At 44.9% G+C, this 22,482-nt stretch overlaps 2 protein-coding genes across 2 annotated transcripts in view; one reads left to right on the top strand and one right to left on the bottom strand.

Annotated features, from left to right (window-relative positions):
• The window catches only part of LOC119165235 (cytoglobin-1), a 137,293-nt gene that overhangs the window by 50,308 nt on the left and 64,503 nt on the right, over positions 1–22,482 (top strand). The window lies entirely within an intron of this gene.
• Positions 7,363–22,482, bottom strand: part of LOC119165236 (organic cation transporter protein) — a 21,440-nt gene continuing 6,320 nt past the window's right edge. Inside the window, exons 2-6 of the mRNA XM_075871221.1 lie at positions 20,687–20,782; positions 17,402–17,617; positions 15,412–15,629; positions 8,948–9,206; positions 7,363–8,183 (exon numbers count right to left, since the gene is read on the bottom strand). Of these exons, the coding sequence (XP_075727336.1) occupies positions 7,602–8,183; positions 8,948–9,206; positions 15,412–15,629; positions 17,402–17,617; positions 20,687–20,782 (1,371 nt within the window). The 3' untranslated portion in view covers positions 7,363–7,601. The remainder of the gene's footprint in view (positions 8,184–8,947; positions 9,207–15,411; positions 15,630–17,401; positions 17,618–20,686; positions 20,783–22,482) is intronic.

Here is a 22,482-nt window from a genome sequence, read left to right as displayed (position 1 = left end):
TGGGTGCACGTTAAAGAACCCCAGGGGGTCGAAATCTCCGGAGCCCTCCACTACTGCGTCTCTCATAATCATATGGTGGTTTTGGGACGTTAAACCCCACATATCAATCAAGTTTTTCGGTGTTACGAAATTTTGGCACGCTAACGTACAAGAACATTTTATTAAGCTGGTCACGGGGTTTGAGTGTGGACTTTGGCAATAAGCAGGCAGTTGGCGTTTTTACATTACATCATGCAATCTAAGTTCGGCAATGTCTGTGTCAACGGTCTCCATCAAAACAAAAAGCAGCATGTAAGAAAAAAAAACACAACCACCTATCACTATGCCAGTCGATGTAGTAAAAAGGAACGTTCCCGAAGGCAATCGCGAGTGCCGCAGAGAACGTGATGCCATACTTTGCATTTGATAGCAAGTGTAGTACATCTATAAGCAAAAGCATACCAACCATTGCCGTCCTATACCTTTGATATTTTTGCCGTCTGTGCCATTTAGTAGCGAGCACTCTGCTGTTCAGAGCATTCTTCTGCAGAATTCTGTCAGAGTAAGGCTGTCGACAGTAATCCCGTCAAAGTATTTATCTTACAGATTTCGCAGGAGTAACGCTGTCGACAGTAATTGCGTCAACGCATGACCCTGACGAATTCCATCAGAATAATGCTGCCGACAGTTATTCTGTCAAAGCAACACTGTCAACAGCAGACGGCTCTTGACTAGACGACGGCGTAGACGATGATTTAGGCTAACGCCTAATTGGTCCATATACTTTTGTGTACGTAAGCACAAACAAGAGCTCACGTGACGAGAGCATATTTGGCGATATAGCGAAAGAAGCCCATTTAAGACAGCCCAGCAGCGACTATATTTAAAACAATCATCATCCTTGAAGTATGACAGCCAATGAGACCACGTGGGTTTATTCTGGTAATTTTTATCCTCAGAATTCTCGCCCTCCCTTATTAGCGCTGACAGTTCAGGAGTGTGAAGGCCTTGCCAAAGAGCTCCAGCTCATGGTTTTAAAACTAAGAGAGTGCAGCGCCCTCTCTTGACAGAGTACTTTCTTGTCCCGAATTTGACTTTTTTTAAAAGTAGTCCCCGAATTCAGGGATGTTACTCGACTCGTACTTGGCTCGTTCTTGACTCAAGACAGTCTTGCCGCTCGCCTTGAATCGTTCTCGGACTTGCGGACGAATTGAAGGCGACTTGGCTTGGTGGAACTCAGGACAAGTTTCAAGTCGGCTGCGGGACTAGCTTGAAAGCGACTTCATGTGTTATTCCAACATGGCCACCTCTCGAACGGACGTCGCGAGGAGGTAGGCCGCTTTTGAGTTCACATGCCACACCATGGATGTTGTGTTTTCGGAGGCACATTACCTGCCGAAGATTCCCCGACCCGCCCTTCGTGACCGAATAAATCCTATAGAGCCATGAAACAATTCCATAGGATTCTAAGAAATCTTATGGAACAATTCCACACTCGCTACCGGTTCACGAAGCACGCCGTGCGGCAGCTTCTGTCTGTGCTGCCGCTACAAGAAAGCGGGGACAATCGAGGTCAGCCTGTGATTCCTATGCTGCAGCTGTTGACGGCACTGAGAATTTATGGCGCTGGGGCATTTCAAACAGTGATCGGGGGCGTCGTCCACATCCCGCAGTCTACAGTGTGCCGTGCAGTCGGAAAAGTGACCATGCTGATCGCAAAGAACTTGTACTTCACACTGGTGCGCTTTCCGCAGCCGGCGAAGTTTCAAGAAGTTATTTGGAGCTTCTATAAAGTGGCCAGATTCCCTGGCGCGACGAGATGCATATACTGCACCTACGTACGGATTAAGAGCTTTGGCGATGAGAATGCCGAAGTGTTCAGCAACCGCAAAAGCTATTTCTCCTTCAATGTGCAGGTAAGCAATGAAGTTTGAAAGTCTCTGAACAGTTTAGTTCGTTCGTATTTTTTCGATCAACACTCGGGTCGTAAACATCTTTTCATACAGTAATCAACGTGCTTGTGTTCAGCCATGGTTGTAATGCACTAGCGAAATAAATAATGCGAAATAATATTGCAGCAGTTATTCGAGAGGGCCCCGCACTCGCGCCTTCGTGGCGTGTTTTGATGGTCTCGAGGTTTTGCTTCGGAAGGCAGTTTTCGTGAAGGTTTTCGAAGAAACACTACTATCTGTATTTTGTCATCAAAATACACTCTGATCAACGGTGACTCAGTGCAACAACATGCATTTCTGCTGCACGTGTAGTTTATACCGAACCACAAAGTGATAGGCGTTGTACAATACACTGTTTATGATTATTTGTATGCTGCTGCTTTGCTGCAGGCGGTGGCTGGATGACAACTCCAGTTTTTCGACATTTTTGCCGGCTAACCCGGCTCTGTTCATGACAGCAGGATTTTGACAGCTCCCGCTTGCGGGTGCTGTACGAAAAAAAAAAAACCCCGGGTACCCGGAGTGCTGTTGGGAGACGCCGATTACGCATGCCAGCCATATTTATTCACACCGTTTTCAGAACCAGGCCCCTCGGACACACCCAAGGGAAGGTTAGTTCACGTGTCAGTGCATAGTCACAGAAAGTTGGAGCACGGTTTTGTGGTGTGACATTGAATCAAGTCGTTTGTGGAGTGATGCACAATGTTTCTTCATTCGCCCAGGTACCGAAAAGCCCGAATAAATACTCGGGAAGTTGGAAAACCTGCAGAAAGTATGGTTTTAGCGGGCATATTTTTTGTATCGCGGTGGTGAGTGGGATACTTGTCCGGAGCTTCACAGCCGTGTCCAATGTACTGGGAGGCCGAAAACTGGAGTAGTCCGGGCGAAATAGAGAGCTTGCAGGCATGCGTGTCCCCAACAATCATGCATGCTGAGGTTCCGGGGTCTAGCTCCTTCTTAAAGGCTATCCACTTCCTCTTCTAGTCTTTGTTCACCGTTCGTATGACACCTGATAGTAGGGAAATCGCAGGCAGCTGTGATCAGAGAGCAACGTTGATGCCTTGAGGAAAGCAGCCCACGTCGCCACGTCGGGTGGTCATGGCAAAGTCGCTGCGCGGTATGAATGACCACGCTTGCGTATTCCCAGCCGCACGTGATTGACGTGGCATACGTGGCAGCACCTGTTCGAACATGTTTGGTAGCGCGAGTTCGTATCAAACGATCACGAGGGGGCGGGAGGTGGTTCACACCACCAACTGTACTCTATCCCACTGGAGGCTAATGGACGTAAGCCGGGACCACAGCAAAATTCGTATGACCCCAAAGTCTATACGAGCTGTGATCGTATCGTCTAAGTTACACTGTATTATGCTTCTAACGTCACGCAATATCTCAAAGGTATCACAACGTGTGTGTAACCCGTAGATGCTTCAACGATTTTCACCGTTGACAGGAACGTGTGACACTTCTGAAATGTGTCAACCGCCACGACTGGGAACATACTTATTCGCTAATCAGTTAAAAATTTCTTTGGCCGATTAGAGAATAAGCCGTAGACAAATATCTTGGTGAAATTTGTCGCACTAGTTAGGCTGCGAAGTGAGCCTATTTTTATTCTTCGTAATCGACAGTATGGTGCTGGGCGCTTGGTTTTCATCAATATTGAAGACGCAAGTGAATTTTTCGGCCACCAAGAGCGTCGGTTCATGTATTGTGCAGTGAATGCATTATTATTATTATTATTATTATTATTATTATTATTATTATTATTATTATTATTGTTGTTGTTGTTGTTGTTGTTGTTGTTGTTGTTGTTGTTGTTGTTGTTGTTCTTGCTGTTGTTGTTGTTTTTGTTCCTTAGGCACTAGTTTAGCACCGATACTGGAGCTGAACAACTTTGACTTTAACGGTGAACATTACGTTCAAACCAGCGGCACCTAGATGGGCACAAATATAGATCCCGATTATGCGAGCACCTTCATGGCACTCTAGAAAATAACTTTCTTGCCACTCGTGACCTTAAACCACTTTTTTACAAACTTTTCTTTGACGACATTTTCTGAATTTGGCACCATGTTGAAGCGGCATCACTTTCTTTCATTGCTGACTTCAACAACGTAGAGCTATCTATCTCCTTTTTCCACTCTTATTCACCAGTCACCATGAACTTCCTTGACGTCAATGTAGCTTTAAGCAATGGTATACTAACGACAAACCTATACAGAAAGCCCACTGACCGACAGAGATATCTTCATTTTAAAAGTAGCCATGTCAAACACTGCAAAACAAGTATCCCCTATAGTCAAGCTATCTGTTTTAAAAGAATTTGTTTGGACAACAGGGAATTCACTCGCAACTGTAATCAGCTCCGTTAAGCATTAACCGAACGTAATCATCCTTCACAAATAATCGACGACGCTCTCCAGTGGGCCAAATGTATCGTTCGTGAAGATCTCATCAGTAAGGACAAGCGATTAACGCAACCTTCCCGAGCCAACCTCGTTCTAACGCATTCTGCATCTATTCCTAACGTGTCGCATATACCCAGAAAGCATTACAACTAATTGACACCGAGCCATCGGCTTAAGGACATTTTGACTGAATCACCACGAGTTGTATATCGGAGATCAAGGAACTTGCGCGACATTGTAACTTCTTCCAAGACTACATTCATTGCTCCTGTTGGTTGCCACCCCTGTAACGAACCGCGACGTAAAGTTTGTGCGCACATGACCACTGCGACTGTTGCTAAAAGCACAGCATCTAACTTTTCACTTAGTATTAAAGGGGACTTAAACTGCGATAGCAGCAACATCATTCACTTACTTGAATGCTCAATCTGCCCCATTCAATACATCGGTTAAACAGAGACGTTCTTTCGTATCTGTTTCAACAACCACCAATCACGCGTGAACAGTTTACCACATCTCCCATTGTCTAAGCATTTTTTACCTACCAGGTCATTAGTTCAACAAGATTATGGTGACGCTATTAGAATCAGGCTTCAAATCGCACCATGATCGCGAAATTCGAGAATCTTTCGTGATCCATAAATTCAATAGTGTGTTATCTAGCATAAGCAAATGGATAGGCAAAGTGTCATGCCTTTCAACGATGCCCTGATGTCCACATTTTTGCGAAATATTTAAAGAAGCATCCCTAACGTATTGTCTACTTCCTAGAAGTTATCACGTATTTTTTTGTTTTTCATGCGTCATCATCGTTGTCAATGTTCAATGTTACAAATGCATTCTTACATGCCCATGATCTTGACTACTGCATTACATTGTTTCTTTAATGTTTTTTTAGTATTGTGCATGTTTTGAAAATTTTGTGACACTCATATGCTGATAGCACGTGTTTTTATTTTGGTAAATGTGCTCCTTTATTTCTTGACTTATGTATATATATATTTTATTGAAAAAGACGGGGTTCCCGTCGAAACGTCGGCACAATAAACAGTTGTTATGTGAAAGCGCATCTACTTTCATATATATATAGGCATGGTGGTTGAGTGGCCGTAGCGTTGCATATAGTCCAGTAGATCCTCCGTGAGCGGTCACAACGTGGTTTATTTCGACGTTTCGGCCTAGAGTCTGGCCTTCATCAGGATGAATCCTGATGAAGGCCAGACTCTAGGCCGAAACGTCGAAATAAACCACGTTGTGACCGCTCACGGAGGATCTATTGGACTATATATATATATATTGTTACGGTGCGATATATATATATTGTTACGGTGCGATATATATATATATATATATATATATATATATATATATATATATATATATGTGTGTGTGTGAGTGTGTGTGTGTGTGTGTGTGTGCATATAGAGATAGATAGATAGATAGATAGATAGATAGATAGATAGATAGATAGATAGATAGATAGATAGATAGATAGATAGATAGATAGATAGATAGATAGATAGATAGATAGATAGATAGATAGATAGATAGATAGATAGATAGATAGATAGATAGATAGATAGATAGATAGATAGATAGATAGATAGATAGATAGATAGATAGATAGATAGATAGATAGATAGATAGATAGATAGATAGACGCAGTAAGTTCGATCCCTTCCCAAGATGCCTCTTTCCCTCTGCTTTTACGTCACTTTCTGCGCGAGGCAAGATCTTGTTGCATCCGCAGCCACGCGAGGGTACCATGTTTTCGCGTTTTTTGGCCCTGGGCCTGTGCTCTGCATCGCGAAACTACTAAGAATATGAAGAGATTCATTTGTCAAAAGCACAATATCACCTTGCACGCCGTAGTGGAGAGTTCCGGAAGTGTGTCTATCTGGTGCTTCTTAACGTTCACTGACATCGAATGCATCGTGAAAGTGGCTCGTTGGATGGCGATGCCCGGCTTTCATGAGATCGCCCATTCTAGCAGACGATTTATTACAATTCAGTCAGCTTCAGGTGCCAAAGCTGCAGCATAATTACGAGGCATGTTGTAGCGATAAGCTCCGGAAATTTTGACGACCTTGTCATTCTCGAGCTCGCACCAAGATCCAGGAGCGTCGCCAGGGGGCGGCGCACTGGGCCCGTGCCCCCCTCCCCCAAATTTTTTTGCCATGCCCCAGAGAGAAAAATCGCAACCATTTTCAGGGGGTTCCTCTCCGGTATCCATGGAAATGTACTGCCAAAAAAAAATTTCTGGCTACGCACCTGGCTAGCTCTAAGTACACGGGCGTTGTTCACCTCACCTCCGACGAACCACGGCTGTCGCAACCGGGAGGGAACACGTGACTTTTGGGTCAGCAGCCGAGAACCGCAAGCATTGTACCTTTGCGCTGGCTTAGGGACATTTTAATGCTTAATCCATTGACAGACTCAGCTTGACCGAAACGCGCGTGAAAAGTGTGTTGTCTGCTGAAACAAACGGGAATGGAGCAGCAGCGCCACCTAAACTGAAGATCCTAACAAGCACGTACGAAAATCATAACACCAGAAAATTTTTACAAAGAGCCACTAATCCAATATTTAAGGGGCTGAGGAAGGGCACTGCTTCCGGTTCTTTGGTGAACTTGGTTAAGCTTCGTAAACTTTGGTAAAGAAATGTCGGCAGCCTCACGCTTTCGACGCCAGCGTCAACAGCCCCCCCCCCCTCTCGCTTCACCTGGGTAATTCAATATACTAGCGACAGCTGAGCTTACCCTGCACTGGCCTTCTCACAAACTTTGCGGCATAGTCATGGTGCCTGCTATGGCAAAGCATATAAACGCAATGCATTTTAGAATTTTTTTGCAACAACACCTAAGGGTGCCCCTTCGAGCATCGGTTCACACTCGGCACGTAATCACACCTACGGGCTGAGAAAAGGAGCAGCAGCATAAGTTCGCACAGTAATATCAGGTCTGTTACTCGCAAGAATACAAACGGACCCACATGGATCACGTAACCTGATAAGTCACAAATTCAAACTTGCTAAGATTATTTTATCAAAAAAGAATCGTAGAAGTGCGTCGAAGGAACGCCGCAAAATTCATCTCGACACAAAACCACGTCTTGGCGCATTAAGTGCAACGTAGTGTAAATGATCAATGTTATCCTCACTTGTAGCAGCTATATCGGCAACCGAGTCAACGCTCACGCAAGTTCTCAAACAAGTTCCTTGGCGTTACCAAGATGCCAGAGGCGAGGTAACTGGTCGCATTCATTCACGCTCGCAAGATGGTGACTGCAGCGGAGACATCCTCTTGTGCACCTTCCATGACAACGTCGGGCTTTCAACAGGGAGCACCACTTCGCCCGGCTTGTCCCGAAGAAACGCTGAGCCGTCTGCCGCGAATAAACCCTTCGTAGAGGGCGGCACCAGCAATAAGGACGCCGCGAAGGCCACAAGACCAAGTGACGTCACCGCCGTTGGCAGCACGTTGACAGGCAGGGGCATGGATTCGAACTCGCGGAACAATGTGCCCATCATGGCTCCCATGCGGCCGAACATGAATGCACCGGAATAGCCCAGGCTCCGCGCCGGTGTAGGGAAGGCGTCGACGGTGTGCACTACAAGGGTGACGTAGGTGACGTTCAGTATGATCACGGAACTGCAGTAGACGAGAAGCAAGGATGACTGGCCGCCTACGGCCACCAGGGCCGACTGCAACGCCGACATCATCGAGCATGTGGCCAGCAGGGGAACGGCGCAGTGCAAGCCACCGTGCCTCCGCGTCAAGGCGTACGCAGCCGCCATGGCCGGGAAATTGACGGTCACCACGAACCACTGGGCTGTCTGGATCTGTAAGGTACAATTTAGCGTGTTCAATTATGCCCGCACGATTGATGCGCTTCATGTATTTTAAATGCGAATGCATTTTTTTAGTCAGGCTATGTCAGGCATCCGGCGGTGTCCATGGTGGTCTCCACGCACCGCCACTCCCTCTCTCATAGCAAGAGCCGCGGGCGCGCGCACTTATTCTCGCCCCTAGCAACTGGAGCATGTGGTGTAGAGATCTGGTAGAGTTGGGGCGCTGCTTCGTTTGAACGATTTGCTCAATTGGACAAATTTCTGCATAAAATGACATTTTCTCAGACGATAGTGAGCGCAGTTTAAAGAACAGCAAAGAGAATGAGTGAAGCTCTCATGATACCTACTCTTCCTCTAAGAGTATTCTTGGTCGTAGTGTCGTGTCACTGTTTTCGAGTCTTCGGTAGACGCTTGCACGATAATTTTCAAATCACGTTCGAGGTTTGGGAGCAAGTTCAGGAACACCGGGCGGCCGCAATTTCCGGAGTGCTCTGTTGCGGCATTTTTCGTAATAACATTGTTCCGTGAATGATGAATCGCTTGCTCTATATGCCATCTACAAGATATGTTTACAACAGCTGTTACAGCGCTAACTCGTTCAGCTCAGAGCCTGAACAGAAAGAGACCCTCGTTCTCTTCATCGGGTGCACAATCGCACGGTTCAAGAGTGGTGCAGATATGCATGCAGTAATATCCTGGTTTTGGGCGTAAAACCTTCTAATTGTTATTATTGGGCAACAACTGATAGCACTAACCCACGGACCGAGCTTCCAGTAGTCCCTCGCGTAGAAGGCGATGTACACGAAGCACCAGCACCCGAACAAGGCGAAGCACCGGGACCGCACTGGAGCCGACGCGATGTACCGCAAGAGCCTTGGGTACCGCAACACAGCCTCCTCTCCCAGGAACTCGGCCTCCTTACGGATCCGCTCCAGACGGTCGCGGACAAGGTCCGGGTCCTCGAGGTTGAGCCGAGCCGCCCACAAAGCAACGCGCTCGGCATCGTCGAACTTGCTGCATGTCGCGTGAGCGTGTGTTAGTGTTAACAGAATCAGGAATGAAAAATATGGTCGCGTATCTGCGTGCTTTGTTGGTAAAGGTTGTCGAAAGACTATAGTGCTCGGTCTGAGATATGGATGCCATCTGGCAGTAACTTCGAGAAACCAAAGTTTTTCCAAAAAGCAGAGCCACTGGTAGGGGGAAACGCCATGTCGTATTGGTGAAACGTAGGAATCACACTCTTTTTCGTTCATAGCGTCGCATTGTCCGCGCAGCGTATTAGGCACTGATGTCTTCACATTTGCGTATCTATGGATTTTGGATACAAAGAAACACACTGCCTAATACTTTCGTATTGATGTTTAACTCAATTAAGCGTAACACTTGATTTTCAGTGACAATGTTCACAAGCCTGAACGCACCAAGTAGATCAAGATGGATGGGCGTTGAGGAAGACTATAACTATTGTTGAATCGCTGAATCGTGTAACAAACAAAAAGAACGAAATTTCCGCCTCAAGAAGATGTATGAAAAGGGACCTGGGATGACGTACTTAAAATATCCACAGATGTCATATGAGCAACCACTCACTTTAACTTGCCAGTAATGGCAAAAGCAACAGTATTTAGAACATAGGTATGCGTTTTTGCCTTTGTCATAGCATGCATTGCCGTTCTACCTCAACGTGTAACAGGACGCGTCACCGCCATTGTGGGAACCTTCCTCTGGGGAGGAAAACCAGCAAAGGTTCAAATGGAATTTTCACAGCTTCCTTTCAGCCGTACCAACGTTCACGAAAGCACTATCTGCAAAACAACACAGAAGCCCTTCGACGACGGAAATTACCCCCAGTACAAGCTCTTAATGTACTGGAACAGTACACTAGAAGCAACTTTCACGGCACCTCTGTACATCGGATCACGAGCGGAAACTTCGCTTAAGTTTTACAGACCTGCTAGTGGCTTAAAAAGAACACCTGAGCGGTTGAATCCATAAGTTCATGCAGTCTGGAAGATGTTTCGTAACGAGAAATAGATGGAATGTTCACAAGTAGCACACTGAGCAAAGAGGAAGAAAAAGTATCGTGCACAAAAAAAATATTAGGAACGTTGACGTTGCAATCCTGTACCCAATGAGTCACGCGAGTTTGGCTAGTCGAGAAGATGGAGGGCATTGCCTAGACGCATGACTGGTTAGCACGTTGGGGAGCCGTTCCAAATGACTGCTCTCCAAACTGCGACAAAAAAGAGATGGCACAACATGCTATGTTCGAGTGCTCGGTGGCGAAAGGCGTCTTGGACATAGTGCAATGCCTCTTTGGCTTTCACACGACCCGCATGAAAACAGATTGGGGCTGTTCGCATAACTGCTCTTTACAGTGGCCTTGTACGTACTGTGGTGGCCACTTTGTTTGGCGAAAGTTCGGCAAAAGCCTCATAGAGACGTCTATCTGGCACTGCAAAAAATACGGATCATTGTATAGAAAGACCACGATGAACAGCTGGAAACACACGGTGAAGATATCATTACTGTGGGCAGGTATAACCACGGTGGTACCTCGGTTGGTAGAGCATCGGATGGGTTATTCAAAGGCAGTGATTTTTTAACGCAATAGTGTTAGAGATCTAGTGTCACAGAAATTCCGTCGTCGACGTCGGCCCCGTTGGTTGTGAGCGAAAAATTGCCTGTGCGTCTGTGAGCAAAAAAGCAAGTTACAGAGATCGCCGCGGGAGGCCGCTACTCTTCCACGCGTGCGCACGCGATCGCACTGAAAACCGCGCCTTCGAAGAAAAAAAAAGTGCTCAAGGTCACGAGGCGTAGTAGTGTCTTTGCCCTTGTCACCCGTCCCTGCTTAGCTTCCAGCGCTTTCGTCAGGACGAGAAGAGATAGTGCAATTGCAGCATGCTACAAACCTTTCTGACTCTACTCGTACTGGACGGATTCTTAAAATTTCGGGGCGTTTAATTCATGAGCAATAAGCTGTTCAAGTGACTTCATTCCATGGTAATTTGAAAAAGTGTTTCAAGGACACTTTAACGCGCTTTGTTTGACAGGTGTCACGACGAAAACGAGCCCATTTGGTGATTTGCAGGTGCATTGGGAAGCTTCAAACTACGTCGAAAAAGGCCGGGATAGTGCAGCCGTCCCCGCTAAAAACACACAAGAACTTTGAAACAGCTCTAAAAATGGACAATTATGTTCATCTGGCGGAAAACATATCATGCCTTTCCAGAGGCGTTGATCAAGCAAACAGCGAACGCTACGTAATGTGCTGCTGTCTGTGAAGCATTCCGAGACTCTTTATGGCCTCCGAGATGGCGAGCACGCGGCGTGTATATTGGAGGTCATGCGACTTTTGCTTTAGATCGAAAACCTGTATGTAGTATTCGCACGCGCACGCGCTGGTACTGTCTACTTTTTGCGTGTGTGTGTGCGTGAATGTGTGTTTATATGACAAAACATATCAATAAGTATGCACTTAGCGGTTGAGGTGTGCACTAGGGGCCGTATTTCACTATCGCGTTGAGCTCTTTAAGGCGAAGCTTAAGGGTCCCCCAATTTTTGTTCCTTTTTCCTCACAGTTTGTTTAGAATTACTTTTAATAACATCCCCTATACTTTCCTTCTCATCAGCTCTCTCAGTTCTCATTATTAACGAGTCTAACGAAAAAATGAGTTCTTAAGTGCACACTTGTTTCATTCATTCATTGCGAATTCTCGTTCTGGCATTCTCGATGCCGTGAGGTGGTATTCAAGGATTACAGGTCAGCTGCCAGCTTGTAATAAGATCACGTGCTGCGGCACCAACAGGAAAAAAAAAAATGAGTGTCACACACTCGCTGCAATGGCAACAGGCAGCCCTTACTGACGCTGCAACGTTTAAATTAAGTTTCAGTTTCAGTTTATTTCAGTTATTAGTACATAAAAAGGAACAGTATACAAAGTATATATACAAAAGGAGGTCCGAAAGCACAAGGTTGCAGGAGGACCTCCTTTTCAAAATGGTAATATAAAATTTACTCATTTAGCGGTGACAGTGAAAACAGAGAGATGAGGAAATTAAAAGTAAAAATAATAGCGGAATAAACAATATAACAAGATAAAAACATCTAGTAGTTTATCAAATATGAATACAATTATTTTTTAAGTGAGCCAATCGTCGAGCATTGTTTGATGTGAGATGGCGATGAATTCCATAATGGTAATGCTGAGAAATATGCAGTGTGGTGACCAAATTAAGTGCGGATAGTAGGTAGTAAAAAATTGTCATTTGAGGTGAATTTAGTACGGCTTAAGTTAGACAATTCATTACGATAAAAGACGTTTGACAGGACAAGGTGGCGCAATGACTTGAACAGCATGATAATGAGGTGATATATAAATAAACTAACAGTAGAAAGTATCTCGAAGTTTCGAAGTAATGATGATGCACTAAAATGATATGAACTCAAAGTTATTAGTCTGATGGCTTGGTTTTGAATGTGCCGAATGGGAGATGAGTGGGTGAGGTATATTTATCCCCAAGTGGCAATGCAAGAAATAATATGGCTGTGAATAAAATCATAATGTAACTTGATGAAAGTTGAAGTGTGAAAGAAGTTACACGCTCTGATTACAATCCTGACACCAAATGCTGGTTTTTTGGTAAATGAATAACATGATTAGAGGAATTTAGGTTGCTGTCGAGAATAATTCCTAAGAAAGTTCAGTGTTGAGTGAGTGAGCCATTTAATTTAATAAAAATTTGTGACGGAAGAACTTTGTTAGCTGAGTGAAATATTATTAACTTAGTTTTCTTAGGGTTAATACTGAGGGAATGAGTCAGACACCAGCTTATGATGTTATTTAGATCTTTTTGTTTGTAATTTTAGAGAGTCGATTGATTTATCAGTGGATAGTATTTTTGTGTCATTGGCTAAGAGTTAGTAACTGAAAGGGTAAGGTCATTCATGTAAATTAAAAATAAAAGCGGGTCAAAAATGGGCCCTTGAGGAACACCATGATTAGTAGTCAAAAATTTGATAAAGTAGAACGAACATAAGCAGCCTGCTGTCTATTACAGAGGTAACATTTAAGGAGTGTAAGAGCAGGTCCAACATTACCAATGACCATGACTTTGGTTTCCAGGACGCTGTGATAAAGTGGGTCGAAAGCTTTGGTTAGGTCAATGAACAATGCTCCAGCTTATTTACCAGAATCAATAGATTTTTTAGTCTTATTAGTAAAAGTTAACAATGCAAGATTAGTCGAGAAAGCAGGTCAAAAACCAAACTGACTATGAGCTAAAATGGAAAACTTAGGCAAGTAGTTAGTGATACCTTTCCTATACACTTCTCTAATATATTACTTAAATATGATAGGATAGCTATGGGGTGATAACTAGATATGAAAGTTTTCTCGCCTTTTTTGAACACTGGTATTACTTTGGCCTGTTTTAGTTGTGATGAGAATGAACCTGTCTTGAATATTAGATTGATAATATGGGATAGAGGGAGGGCAATATGGTTGGCAATTAGCTTAATGTCGGATGAGTGAACTCCGTCCAGTCCAGGAGAGGTTACTTTAGGATTATGAATAATGCTGATAATTTCATTAGGGTCTGTTGGGAAGAGGTAGAAAGATTGTGAAGAGCGAACCTGAGATTTATTGCACGATGGGGGTGTACTAGAAGCTTGTTTACAGTAAAATGAGTCGAATTCATTTGTTGGCTGATCTAAGACACGGTTAGAAATTTGAAGCTAAGTAATAGTTAATTCGGACTTGTTCTTGTTTAGGAAGGAGTTAATAATGTTTCATTGTTTTTAGAGCTCTTGCCAGCACGTGCCATGTTTTCTTCGTAATGACTTTTTCTAGCTCCTTTGAATAGTCTGTTGAGAGTATTAGAATAGAGAGTGTAACGATGTTTTAGATTCATATTAAAAGGACGGCATTTGATTTTGTTGTAAAGGTTTTTTTTTTACGCATGCATGTCAATAGACTGTTTGTTATCCAGGGATTATGGGGTGTTGAGTAGATTCTTTTACAATTGACTACCGTGACGCTATGATGAATGCATTTGCATAAGCGAGACGAAAGAAAATCAAAAGCTATGTTGGCATCGGCGCATGTTTTAATGGAAGAGCAGCCGACATTTGTCGCGTGGTTTACAAACTCTTCTTTGTTTAGAATTGATTTAGAAAATTTTAAATAGCGATTATGCGTGAAGTTTTTACATGAAAAGAAAACAGGGTAATGGTCAGTGACATTTACTTTAAGAACACCACAGTGTTCAGGTGAACGAAAGTTAGACAGAACAAGGTCAACCCGTGTACTCAGATTTGGGTGCACGTTAAAGAACCCCAGGTGGTCTAAATTTCCGGAGCCCTCCACTACGGCGTCTCTCATAATCATATGGTGGTTTTGGGACGTTAAACCCCACATATCAATCAATCAATCAATCAACAGAACAAGGTCAATGAGTGTGCTACTGCAGCCAGGAATGCATCTAGTTGGCACGTACGTACCCCATAAGGTGGACGGGAGGATGAGCACCATGGGAGCTCAGTTGCATGGTTGAGAATAGAACGCGTTGTTCGAAGGTTGCAGGTTCAACCACTGCCCACGTAGAGTGATCTTTTCGTCCACTTTTCTTCACAATTCTATTGCAATTTCTTCTATTAACATCCCCTATACTTTCCTTGGCATATTTTTTCTGTTAGTTTTAATGATAGATGTGTCTAACAAAAAAACTACCCTTAAATTTGCATTTTTTCCTTCATGTTTGACTATTGTAAGTTCATTATTAGTGGACGAAATTGAGGTTGAAGTTTCGTTTTTAAATTTCGCACCAAAATCCCCACACGTGGCGTGATTAGAAAATTAAAATGTATTTTCGGTAATTTCGTGACATTGGCTCGATGAAATTTTCTGAAACATCGTGTGCTAAGTCTATGGCACCCACAGATTTCAATGTACTTCATTTCTATCGATTGTAAGCTACGTAGGACCCAGTACACACTTCATAACTTCTGACGTCATGGTGCTCGGCGCTGAAATCCCAAGGTGGCGTCGCCACTCGCATTTTCTTTTCGCGCGTTTTGCTCTCTTACTAAGTGTCGTGTCTCGGTAAGAGTGGTGTTTGCCGGGTTACGAAATTGTAGTTCACTAATACGCCAAAAATCTTCTTGCTCTCTAGTGTCCCTTTAAAGAAAACACCACGAGCGTGCACGGCTGTAGCTCACTTGTTGTAGAGACACCAATGGGGCGACTCCTCGATCGTGAAAACCAGGCACGCTAGCAACAGCGCCGGTACAAGCAGCACGACGTGCAGCATCCGCCACGTCGCGAACACCGCGCTGACTGTCGCTACGAACACGGGAGAGAGACACGTGGCCAGACTCACGGAGGCAGCCACGAAGGCTCCTCTGGGACCTGCCGGCGTGGACTCGAACAGCAGAACCTGCAGGTATACCCGTCTGAATGACACGTATGAAGGACTTGATTTCGGGCTAGTGTGTCCTTGCTGAAGCACAGAGAGGTGAGCGAGTTGGTTCCGGTTGATATTGCAGGAAAAAAAGGGCGTAGCGCTAGAACAATTACAAACGATCAGAATAAGGCTGGACATGGTCTGTACTACCAAATGAGGTTTTTATTCCCTAAAAGCGTCCCTTGATTACAGCGAGCATTGCCGCACAAATTGTTACAAAGGGTTCAAAGCGAACAACATCATATTTTTATTGCTATACTTTTAAGCCGTGTCCCTGTTGTTACCATGATGTTCGTTTTCCACGCTTCGCGACAATTTGCGCAACAACGCCGGTGTCATTTATATAAGGAATCTTTTGAATAAAAAACTTCTTTCAAGAATAAAGCCCTCTGTTATTCTGGTTCTTTTCATTCGTTCCAGCATTGTTCCTTTTCTTTTAAACTGGTCCTTACAGAACGTCATAGTGAAGCACGAGGACACAGACCCGCTCCGAGAGAGGACGCATCGAGACACAGGCACGAGCGACAGAGAGAAGTGCAAAACGAAAGGTGCCGTAGTCTCTACAACAGAGTATTCAGTATGGCCGTACGTTCAGAACGCCTAAAACCACACCATGAAAACGTTTAATATCATGGTATGCGCCTGTGCTCGAGATAATTGGTATGTCTACAGACGTATACTGATTACAAACTAGCTTATTATCAGTTACAGCGCAAGCAAGCACGACCGGTCATGCTTGCTTGCACACATGGCTCAATTTTGCTAGGTGTGACCACATCTAAGACAAACATACAGGTGACTCTAGAGGCCATTCATACGTAACAACTTTTCAGTTTTTAGTGAGTGTTTGTTGACTTCTGACCTCTCTTGTACTTAACAACAATGTCCACGTTATATCGGTTGGACTGTGGCTGCTAAGTGTATTGTTGACTCTTTTGTAAGCGTTGGAAAACAAAATTACGCCGATGTTACGGGACCTAAAGGCGAAAAAGACAGCTGAAACTAAAATTCGTGCATTGCCTTGTCATACACGGTCCCGTTCGAATCCTTGACACTGCAGTACACTGCAGTACAAGGACGAACATAAAGGTGACGGTAAAGAGCGTGGGACACGGCGCAAACGGCAAGCGTAGGGTCTTGTAGAAGAACTGCGTTCACGTGGTTTGACGTAATTGAAGCGACATATTCCTTTTAGAAAAGCAGTGCTCCAAGGATACCTCATGAGTGCGCGCCTATCTATTTTTTAGCAGCAGTTACAATGAATTATGCTCTCTAGTAAACTTTGCAGCTTTCTCCAGAAATGAATACCACACTCCCTTACTAATAAACAATGACACAGCAGTCACGATTGCGGTCCTATTAGAATTATCAGTAAACTGCATCATTCTACTATTCTATATGGTCAAACTTAGTTTATTGGGTGACATGCCCCGCCGCGGTGGTCTAGTGGCTAAGGTACTCGGCTGCTGACCCGCAGGGCGCGGGTTCGAATCCCGGCTGCGGCGGCTGCATTTCCGATGGAGGCGGAAATGTTGTAGGCCCGTGTGCTCAGATTTGGGTGCACGTTAAAGAACCCCAGGTGGTCTAAATTTCCGGAGCCCTCCACTACGGCGTCTCTCATAATCATATAGTGGTTTTGGGACGTTAAACCCCACATATCAATCAATCAATCAATCAGTTTATTGGGTGACATATCAACTTGTCCAAATCATAACGCATACTGCAAAGGTCATCCGCGAACATACCGTGGATATAACGTCGAGCGCGCCGGTCGATGCGCCTGACATGAACCGCAACACAGTGAACCAAAGCAGCGATTCACAAAGGCAGACTCCCAGTCCGGAGAGCAGAAGCAGAAGCACGGCAGCTATCAACACGGGTCGCCTTCCGACGACGTCAGCCGTAAGGCCCAACGTGGGCACGGCCACAGCGCCTCCCGTCATGAATGTTGCCCAGATAAGCTGCGAAAGGCAGAAATCAATAAATCGGTTAGACGTCATCGTCACATCACCTCCCATGGAGTGCAGCCGGAGTGACTCTCTCCTCTCAAGTGTATGCAATCGCATGTGCATTTCTGGAAGCACCGCAAGAAACTAATTATCCGAATAATAGCAATTAATCTGAATTGATAAAACTAAACTGAAGTTTCTCGATATGACCCTTCGTGGTAAGGTGTCCATGCCCTGTTTCGTACATGTGAAAGTTATGCAAACAGTTTGGTGAGCGAAATGCGTCCGTCCGTGCGTCTCGCGCTTGAATTTCGTCGTCGTAAACGTGACCTCTGTGACTGGCTCTATCTGCGCGCTGCCGTAACTAATCGCGAAGAACACGATAAAGTAAAGCTTAGCTGCTCCACGGATGCAACAACTTATTGAGAACCGCATAAATCATGGGGATTATAGTTTCTAAGGCACGAATCATTCTCATTTATATGTAGAATAACGAGAAAAAAGTCACATTACGGGTGGTAAAAATTATTGAACTGCCCTGATGTGGTGGTCTACTGGCTAAGGTAATCGGCTGCTGACCCGCGGGTGTCGAGATCGAATCCCGGCTGCAGCGGCTGCATTTAGATGGAGGCCAAAATGCTCTAGGCCCATGTGCTCTGATTTTATGCACGTTTAAGAAACACAGGTAGTCAAAATTTTCGTAGCCCTCCACAACGGCGTCTCTCATAATCATATCGTAGTTTTGGGACATCAAACTTCACATCTCAATAACTAAAAATCATTGAACTGTGTCTTGGTGTGAACGTATCACCTGGAAGAGGTAACACTACCGTCCAATTTGTTACAGCTGATTTATAAGATCGACGATAGCTTTGATAACCTAACTTATTTACTGCATTTAAAAGCACGTATATATTTTGGGTTTGATGATTAAAACATACTTTAAAGGGAAACTGGAAGTAAACTATCAAAAAGACGTTGATTGTTGAAATCGCGGTCCGGAAACCTCGTAGTGTTACTTTTGTTCCAAGGAAGGACCTATTTTGAAATAAAATCACGTTTTAGTGGTCCGCGTCGAGTTAGCGCACTTCAAGTTACCCGCTCAAGAAGCAAACTAACCGGACCGTCTCACATCGCTGACCACATTACCCGCCTTTACTGCGCCAAAAGCAGCAGTCTAAAAGCAGCAGGAGCCACAGCAGCAGCAACGGCCATTGATACATTTCCCGCCTATGGCTTGGAGATCACAGACGTTTTTGTTTCGAGTGCACCCCGCTAGCTGGCACAACCTGTCTCGTGTAACCACGCGAAAATTGAATTTTTGAACTGCTCGCGCCATTCCCCATAGTAACGTCCGGCGCTTCTTTTTATCATGAATCAAACAGCAACGTACAAGCAGCATTTTGTGGCGTCGCCTAATGCACAGAACGTTCTTATTTAGTGCAGTTAGATCAATTTTTAGTGATGGATTGTAGGTGGTTCATCTGATGTCATCCGGAACATTTTGAAAATTTCCTACTGGGGCGCTAACGTTCGTGTGCATTTACTTTGATTTCTTTGTAAGTAGGGCACTGTTGTTGATAATATTGTCGTTGGATATGTTGTCATACATTGGGATTTCACTCAGACGTAAATTGTTTTTTGACTTTAGTGTCCCTTTAAGATTAGGGCACTCTTAGACCCAGGTTTAAGCATTAGGCACGTGTGCGTTTAGTACCTCACAGCTACTACTGCGCTGCCTGGCTATGATGATCTGAGTGCTAGTTTTACGCATAGTCTGTTTACGCAGACAGATACCGCCCATAGACGAGCCATTATTCGCACCACGGAATGGACATTGGTACAAGGTCGCTGCAAGCATAGAACTTCGTGCTTTGTAAGCAGCATGTGTGTATATTTCATTTATTTTAAGAATTGAAAAGTCCAGAAGAGATCATCACACAAGGATGTCCTAAGGACACACATCTCGTAAGGAGGCATGCGTCATGTAGCCTGATAAATATGGCAAGCTTGTCACTGTTTGTTGAATGTAGTTAGGTGGCCTTAAATGGCCAGTCAACAAGCTCCGAAACGCGCAAAAAGAGCTCGTGCATTTTTCCTGCGCATGACCAACCTCCTTCCACGCGGAGTGATGTCAGCTCGGTGATCGGCGACGTCGACCTCATTCAAGGAGGTTTAAAAAATTGCTGGAGTGGAAATTCTTGCCCACGAGTGAAGCCGTGTCAACTGTAAGGTGGCAGCTGCGGCAGCCATCTTACTAGGGGCATGATGAGCTATTTGTGTTCGCCGATTCAGAAGGAGCGTTTTCCTCGCGTGCTCAACGAGTTCAACGTAGAAACCTTTACGGGTCAGATAGTGCTCAAAGTGCGTCCTTGTGTAGTTTCCTTTAGGAAGCCTCGAATTCAAGGCAAATTTCATTGGAGCTTAAGTTACCGATACTAGTCTCTGCGGATTATTTCTTCGGAAACAACGATCTTTTAATTATTAATTAACGCAGCCTTTAGGCTAACAAATCAAAGCCACTTGATGCATAACTGGACCCACCAGAAAATAACATGTTTCTGAGTTCTTTGAAGGGCAAAAGCTGGCGTCACAGGTGCTGGCAAAGCATTGCGGGAGCTTCCACTCAAGCAATTTTTTTAAACCCTCCTTGACTTAATTAGTCTTTGTTGAGGCCTGGTTTAGACCAATGGACGAGCTGTGTGCTGCACCACGTCACCGATAGCCGAGGTGACGTCACTGCGCCTCGAATTGGGTTGGTCAAGCGCAGGAAAAATGCGCGAGCTTTTCCTGTGCGTTGCAGAGCCTGTTGACTGGCCTTAAGCTGTATAAGTGTAGAACCAACTTCGTAGGTAATTTCTATGAGGTGGAAATTTCAAGTTTTAAGCTTAGCATTGAATGAAAACAGGCATAACTTATCCAGTGGCTAAGTGGGAGGAGGTGGTGACAAAGGCAACTAAAGGCCTGACAGTGCACCAACCCTGGACCAGACAGCTAGAACTTGACTTCATCTAGAAAAAAAAACCGCGCGCTTGTCGTGGTTCCTCGTTACTTCTAGCAGGCATTTCAAATCACGCTTACGTGTTTCAATCGGCTCCGCTGGCACACGAGGTCCCACTCAGCGACAATAGTCGACCTTGACTCACTTTCATCGTACTGCCAGTGGTCGCATGGCACCTGCAGAGCATAAGATATTATGAGACCTAATAGGAAGGTTGTACCAATGTGATGTAGCCTCGAAAGAAGGTGCTGGACTAAGTCCGACAACAGTGCCGTGCGCAGTGCATTCCCCTCTCCCAAACGCACCTGTCCGCAGTTGACTGCATCACTCAGTATTTACTTGGCAGCCGTCAGAGATGAAAGCGTTGATCGTTGCTCCCGCCAAGAGCGAGGTTCGAGCAGTTACCGTGCGTAAAGATTCATCGGCAACTGACTGAGGTTCATGGTGAAAAGAGCATGCCTGTTCAGCTGAACCACAAGTGCTGCAGGGGTTTTTCCTTTTGAAGGGAAGCAACAAGGACAGGCTTTACTCAATCGTCACGAGAGGTGAAACATGGGCCTTTCATTACACCCCCGAAACGAAACATCAACCTCGTCAGTGGCGTCACGTGGGTTTACCGCTACCGACCTTCATAGGTGACAATTATGTCCGAGCACAGGTGTTGCGGTGAATGTGATGATTGTTCGCCCAGCGAATGCATTCCTGCCATCATCACATTCGCCGCAACACCACATTGTTCCAAGCGTTTTAAATCACGAGCTAACTATGCGGCGTGGTTTAGAGGATCCGTTAGCCACCAGCGCCTGCATTCTCACTCGCAATTTAGCGTGGTTTGGAAGACTGCCAAAGCACTGGTATGCAGCCTGCCGGCACTTGGCTACCCGGGCCTGTTTCGTGCCCGGACTGCACTATCGGCCTGGCTAATGCGAGTCCTTCTCACGTTTTCACTGTTAGTGCGTTTCTAGAGTCGCCTGTGGCTTACCCATGTAGAATCTCTCAGTAAAAACTGCTGCACGCGTGCTGGGCGCCATGGCTGCGACGGGATGAACGACGTCACTTACAACGCAGCCAATGGCACGCGTTCTTGGGTAAGGCACTGAGAACGACGTAACTAATGGCACAGCCAATGAAGGCTGCTCTTCAGCCCAATGCCAGATGGTTTTTCGTTTGTCGGAGCCATGTACACCCTTCGATGTACATGCGTGCAAGTAATTGGACAACAAGTTCGGTGAACTTGCCTGTTTGCCACGGGATATATGTAAGGTATATACGAACAGAAAATATTGATTACATTGCAAAACCGCGGATCTTCTACAGCACATCTCGTCAACCATTGCGCTGCGAGAACACGTGATAATCATTGACAATTAGCAAAAACATTCTCTTTTCACACTTTTATAAATTTCTAATAAACAGAGGAAACACCCACCGAGGTTTATAAAATGCCCCATTCACTTGCAGCCCATTGGATATTTTTTTCGAAATAAACACTTGTGAAAATTTTCTGTAGCGTCAAAGTCTGCACTTGCTCTGTGGGTTCCTTTATTCAGCATAAGCAAAATTAACTAACCTAAGCACATGGCTTTCAGGGGAAAATGAAGACGTTTTCGTCGGACTGGTCACTGCTGTTACGTCGCATTAGAAAGTCTACGCCGGCAGTCTACGTCACATTAGAAAGTTGATGACAAAACGTACATTGGAACAAGAGGTCTACAGCGCTGATAGGAGGTGATATGCAGCATAGAAGCTAAACCACTTAAGAGTGCTCCTGAGCACATCACATAATTCGGGACACGGCAATGAAGCCTTGGCTGCTATATCAGCTGCTTATTCACTTTAATAAAACGTTCAGCATTACAGATGCATACGGGTAATC

Source organism: Rhipicephalus microplus, chromosome 8 (genome assembly GCF_043290135.1).
Source record: "Rhipicephalus microplus isolate Deutch F79 chromosome 8, USDA_Rmic, whole genome shotgun sequence".
Lineage (NCBI taxonomy): Eukaryota > Metazoa > Arthropoda > Arachnida > Ixodida > Ixodidae > Rhipicephalus > Rhipicephalus microplus.
This window is presented reverse-complemented; position numbering and strand designations above follow the sequence as displayed.